General features: G+C 70.0%; 1 protein-coding gene across 1 annotated transcript in view; it reads left to right on the plus strand.

The window, feature by feature from the left end:
• PLXNA1 (plexin A1) overlaps nt 1-6,000 on the plus strand; it is a 36,812-nt gene that overhangs the window by 21,770 nt on the left and 9,042 nt on the right. The window contains exons 15-21 of the mRNA XM_007465262.1: nt 675-842; nt 1,137-1,230; nt 1,402-1,641; nt 1,728-1,871; nt 2,079-2,313; nt 4,552-4,694; nt 5,937-5,997. Of these exons, the coding sequence (XP_007465324.1) occupies nt 675-842; nt 1,137-1,230; nt 1,402-1,641; nt 1,728-1,871; nt 2,079-2,313; nt 4,552-4,694; nt 5,937-5,997 (1,085 nt within the window). The remainder of the gene's footprint in view (nt 1-674; nt 843-1,136; nt 1,231-1,401; nt 1,642-1,727; nt 1,872-2,078; nt 2,314-4,551; nt 4,695-5,936; nt 5,998-6,000) is intronic.

Raw genomic sequence — 6,000 nt, forward strand, 5'->3', positions numbered from 1 at the left:
CCCCAGCCCCGCCAGCTCGTTTCACCCACTCACGGCCCAGGCCCACTATTAGCCTGTTTTCAGATCAGGGATGATGGGGGCGGGGGGGGGGTGGGGTGCGTGTGTCGTGTGCGTCCCTCCGCGGAGCGGCAGTTGGCACTGAGCGTGGTACTCCAGCCCTCCCAGGACGTTGAAGCCGTGGGCTCCGCCCGTGGAGGAGGCCCACCCGTGGAGGGGCCCTGTGGCTGCCTCCTGCCCTCCCTCCCCGGGTGACTGATGGGGCCGCTGCAGGGCTGCCGTGAGGCCCCGTGAGCCCTTTCCCGCCCGGCAGGCCTGCTCTCGGCACCCGTGGGCCAGGCTCTCACAAGCTGGGGCACGGGCAGGCTTGCTGGTTGACGCTGCCAAGGAGGCGGAGCTGGGGGTGGGGCCACCTGGACAGCCAACGCCTCCCGCCCACGCAGGGCAGCATCGGCGGGGGGAGAGGGCCAGGCTGCGGCCCAGGTAGGCACAGACAGCACCCGGCCCCTCGCGGGGGCTGACGGGAAGGGGCCCCCTCCCGGAGACAGGCCCGCTGTGGCCTGTGCCATAGGTAGGTAGATGCAGCGGGCGGGCTGGTGACTCGCGCTCAGCCTGTTGGTGGTGGAGCCTGGACGCTCGGTGGCGTCGGAGGTGAGCTCCAGCACCTGCGTCCTCAGGAGGAATTCCCGGGAGATCCGATGCCTGACGCCCCCCGGGCAGAGCCCCGGCAGCGCCCCCATTGTCATCAACATCAACCGCGCTCAGCTCACCAACCCCGAGGTCATATACAACTACACCGAGGACCCCACCATCCTGAGGATCGACCCCGAGTGGAGCATCAACAGGTGGGAGCCCGCCTGGGCCCCCATCCTGCCCGCCCTGAACCCCGCGACCCCCATCCGAGGTTCCCTGAGCCCCCCCGAACCCCGTCCCAAGACCAGCACCAGGTGTGGGGCTCCTGCACCAGGCCCTCCGCTCCCCCTCCTGTGGCCCTGCCGCCGAACGTGGTGCTGAGAGACTGACCCGCTCGCTGTCTTGCAGCGAGCCGGGTGGTGTGACTGGTCCCCCCCGTTTGTGCCGGGCCGGGGCAGAGGGCCCCGGAACTTCCACCCCTGACTTCCATCTCCCTCATCTTTTAGCGGAGGGACCCTGCTAACGGTCACGGGCACCAACCTGGCCACCGTCCGGGAACCCCGTATCCGGGCCAAGTACGGAGGCGTCGAGAGGGAGAACGTGAGTCCCCCCTGGGCCCTGCCCCCCCCCCCGCAGCTCCTGCCATCCCGGCTGCACTTGGAGGCCCTGGGAGGGGTGGGGGCCGTGTGCGGGCGTGGCCGCAGCCCCGCGGTGTCACAGCCTGGTTCTACACGGGTCAGCCAGCCCAGCGTCCCTGTCTTGCACCCCCAGAGCTGCCTAGTGTACAACGACACCACCATGGTGTGCCGGGCCCCGTCGGTGGACAACCCTGCCCGCAGCCCGCCCGAGCTGGGCGAGCGGCCGGACGAGCTGGGCTTCGTCATGGACGACGTGCGGGCCTTGCTCGTGCTCAACACCTCCACCTTCCTCTACTACCCGGACCCCGTGCTGGAGCCGCTCAGCCCCACCGGCCTCCTGGAGCTGAAGCCCAGCTCGCCCCTCATCCTCAAGGTGGGCTGCTCGGCGGGGCGGGGCTCGCGCGGGGGGCCTGCACAGGGGGCCGGCGAAGCCCCCACTCACCCCACGCTGCCCCGCAGGGCCGCAACCTCCTGCCGCCAGCGCCCGGCAACTCTCGGCTCAACTACACAGTGCTCATCGGCTCCACGCCCTGTGCCCTCACCGTGTCGGAGACGCAGCTGCTCTGCGAGTCGCCCAACCTCACCGGGCAGCACAAGGTCACGGTGCGTCCACGGGTCCTGGCAGCTCCGGCCTCCTGGGCCCCACGTAGGGCAGCCCCTGCTCTGAGCAAGCCCCAGACTTGCCTCCCACCCAGAGGGAGCCCCTCCCTGTTGCCCCTGGCGGGCCCAGCGTCTGCCCTGGGTGCCGGTGCCCCCCCCTCGCCGACCGTTGCGGGGCTGGGGCGCCCCCTGAGTGGCCTGCACCCCCAGGTCCGGGCCGGCGGCTTCGAGTTCTCGCCGGGGGTGCTGCAGGTGTACTCGGACAGCCTGCTGACGCTGCCCGCCATCGTGGGCATCGGCGGGGGCGGGGGCCTCCTGCTGCTAGTCATCGTGGCCGTGCTCATCGCCTACAAGCGCAAGTCACGGGACGCCGACCGCACCCTCAAGCGCCTGCAGCTGCAGATGGACAACCTGGAGTCCCGCGTGGCCCTCGAGTGCAAGGAAGGTGGGTGGGAACCGCGGGGAGGGGTCCGGGGTGGGGGGGCGCAGGGGGTGCAGAGCTTGCTGGGCTGGGCCTGCGCTGCCTGCCAGCTCCTCTCGCTTTACCACCTTCCCCACAGCCTCGCTGTGCCGGGCTCGGTCCGGGGGCTGGGCAGGGGCCTGACTGGGCGCAATCACGGGGCGTTGCTTGAAACGCGGGCTCTGTCCAGAGAGCCCCCTTTACGTCCCAGCCTGTCCGTGGGGCCCCTGGTGGGCACACGGCGTTTCCGCGCCTCGGTCTCCTCTTCTGTAGGACGGACGTACCACCAGGTGCGGGGACGCTGGGCCTGCCCGCTCCGGGCAGGGGGCCATTTCCCCAGGTGTTGTGGGCCGTGCTCGTCCACGTGCTGGTGCGGCTGGTTCCCTCCGGCGGCCGGTGGGGGGCACTGAGGGAGGGGCCCTGTCTTCAGCCCCGCTGTGCGCACCCAGACCCGGGCCTGGGCTGCCTCTGCCCTCGGGGTGCTTGCTCGGGTGTGTGTCTGTCTCACCCTGGGGTGCACGTGACGCAAACCAGCTCAGGCCACATCGGTGGGCAGGCTTCACCGGGGTCTGGGGCCCAGCCAGGCCCTCACTCCGCTCTCAGGACCCCCTTCCTCTGCGGCTCCCCCTCCCCGTGGTGCTAGGACAGCCACGGGGACAGGCTCGGCATCCCCACATCTGGTCACATGCCCCCTTCCCCAAAGCCTGCTCCCCCGGGAGCTCCCGACTGAGAGGTGAACCCCAAGGGCAGGTGGGGGCGGCCCAGGGAGTGGGGAGGGCCGGGGCCGCAGGCGGCGTTGGAAATCTGAACGGTGGGCCGGCGGGTCGGCGGGAAGGGCCAGGATGGTAACCTCCAGCTGGAACAGAGCTGTTCCCGGGGACCGATGTGTCCGGGAGACCAGTAGGCCCAGGGCTGGTCCCCACGGAGCAGATGCTGCCGTACCCGCCGGTGCTGAGTACTGGGGTCGCGGCCGCTGGGAGGCCAGTGGGTAGGCACTGAGTGGTGGGCACCCAGGCCGGGGCCGCGGGGGCCCTGGGGGGTTCAGCTTCCGTGTGTCCAGCCCGGCTGGCCTTTCTGGCGGGCATGAGCTGGGCCTCAGGGCTGGGCGCCCCCAGCCAGCTGGAGGCGGGGGGGCTCTGGTTGAGCCCCAGCTCACTTGTGCCTCTGGGAGCCCCGTCAGGGTCCAGGGCTGTCACGAGGGGTGAACAGAGCGGCGCGGGTGGTGCCTGGCGGTCTCTCACGTGTCAGGTGCCGGGGTAGGGGAGGACTTGAGTGTTCTGCAGGGTCCGTGAGTGAACGCTGGCAGCCCTGGGGCAGACGACAGGCGTCGTCCCGTTTGGGGATGAGGGCAGGGGGCTGGGCAGGGTCGGAAGCCTTGCCTGGGGGGCCTCATGCCTAACAGGCCTCGTTCTGGGTGGTCACTAATTCCACTGGCCTGGGGTGTCCGGTCTGCCCGGGACCCTGGCCCGTCTTAAGACAAAGGCCCGTGGCCCAGCACCCCCGCATTCCCTGGCAGACTGCCGCCCTGAGGGGCTCCGGCACGTGTTGGGGGCTTGGGTGGGAGGCGGCGGCCTGGGCCTTCCTGGGACAAGGACAACCGTCTGCCTGTCCTGTCTGGACTGACCTGTGATGCCCGTGTCTGGCAGCGTGTGTGCGGGCCCCCAGGGCCAGCCAGGTGGAGGTGACCAGACTCCAGGCAGCAGTGCCGGGGTGGGGGGAAGGGCCGGCTTCTGACCAGACAGCGCATCCTTGGGCCGCCTCGGGGCTCACACCTCACGGCTCAGGAATGTTCTGAAAGCAGCGGAGCCTCCCTGAGCGGGCGGGCGGGCGTGTCGGGGGCCCCTGGCCTGAGCGTGAGGGCTTGCTTGTTGGCACGCAGGGCTCTGCCCCTTCCCAGCTGGCCTCATCCCCGCTCTTCTGCGGCTGGAGCCGGGGGGCCGCAGTTGTCCCGGCCCCTGCCGCCCCATCGGGACGTGGAGGCCCCTTTCAGCCCCATCCCGGCACCACCCCTGCTCTCGTCTTGGTGAATCCTGCAGCAGGTCAGGGGCGCAGGGCTCAGCCTCTGTGTCAGGACTGGGGAAACGGAGGCACAGGAATTTCCTCAAGTTCACCCAGCTGGCGAGTGGCAGAGTCAGGGGCTGGCCCGACCCTGAGTGTGTGTGGGGGGAGTGGGGGGTGCTGCGGGGGCCGGGGCAGCTGCCGTGACACCTCGTCTGGCCACAGCCTTTGCGGAGCTGCAGACGGACATCCACGAGCTGACCAACGACCTGGACGGTGCCGGCATCCCGTTCCTTGACTACCGCACGTACGCCATGCGGGTCCTCTTCCCCGGCATCGAGGACCACCCAGTGCTCAAGGAGATGGAGGTGGGCTGCTGGCTGGGGTTCACCGCTGCCTCTGCCTGCGGGGGCTCCTTGGGTGCTGGGGCGGCAGGGTCCTGGGGGCGGGCTTGAGACTGCTGGGAGGGGGGCCAGGTGTGGGGGGCCCCGCCCCAGCAGACCACCCTTAGCCTGGGCTCCCCAGGGCCCAGCTCTGTTTCGTTGGGCCCCTAGCCTACTGTGTACCACCTGCAGCTCGTCCGGCCTGGCTCCTGGGTGGGCCCGGGTGCCGAGCTTCACTGGGCCAGGGGGGCTGCTGCCATGAGTGTCGGGAGATGCGGGCGCTCTGCTGGGCTCTGCGCGGCTGATGCGGCCCCCGAGCCTGCCGAGGGGAAGCTGCCTGGCACCCACATCCTCCCGGGCTCCCCAGCAGCCGGCCAGACGCCCAGGGCCCCCAGCTCGGAACGGGCAGGGGCTCAGCGAGTCTGCTCTGTTGTGCTCTACGGGGGGGTGGGGGGGTGTCGCGTCCTGCACCCCTCGGATGTTGGGGAGCCAGCCCCCTCACGTGGCTGTGTTGGTGGGACATTCCCTCTCGAGCTGCACCTCAGCAGGCCTTCCTGTCGCGCTGGCTCGGGCCCAGGGCGCCCTGGGCTGCTCACTGCCTGCTTGTTTGCTGGGGTGTCTGCCATGCTGGGGGTGCCCCATCCGCCATCGGGTGTCTCTCCCGGCGTTGCCGTCTGCCCGGCTGGTCTGACTGTTCTCTTAGCTGTGACTGTGTGTTCTCCCTGGTACCTGTCACCCGTCTTGCCTGGGCTGGGAGCCTTGTGTCATGCTATGGCAAGCCTTGGGGCAGGTAAGAGTGAGCAGGGACCTGGAACGAGCCATACCTGGCATTCCATCGGCCCTTTCCCACCTCAACGCTGTGTGGCTGCAACATGCGCGCTCCCCTCTCTGGACTTGAGTGTCCTCTGTGAAGGGGGAGGGTGGTTTCTGCATTGCTGCTGGCTGGGAGGGACTGTCGGGCACTCCTGGTGCCCGGTGGACGAGCTGGGCCACACGGAGGATGGCTGGAGCAGGCCTTTGTTCTGCACCCGCCCGTTGCTGTGCCCCGGGCCTCTGCCTGCTGCGGCTTCTCACACAGCTGCCAGGCTGTGCCCCGTCCATTCTGCTGGGACAGTTGCAGCTCAGGGACCCTCAGGGTGACCTGCCCTTTGTACCGGGGCCTAGACGGGCCCTCGGCCAGCAGGGGCCGGTGCCCTCTGAGGTCTGAGCAGGCCCGCGGCCCCCCAGGTGCAGGCTAACGTGGAGAAGTCGCTGACACTGTTCGGGCAGCTGCTGACCAAGAAGCACTTCC

Source organism: Lipotes vexillifer, unplaced genomic scaffold (genome assembly GCF_000442215.2).
Source record: "Lipotes vexillifer unplaced genomic scaffold, Lipotes_vexillifer_v1.1 scaffold1115, whole genome shotgun sequence".
Classification (NCBI taxonomy): domain Eukaryota; kingdom Metazoa; phylum Chordata; class Mammalia; order Artiodactyla; family Lipotidae; genus Lipotes; species Lipotes vexillifer.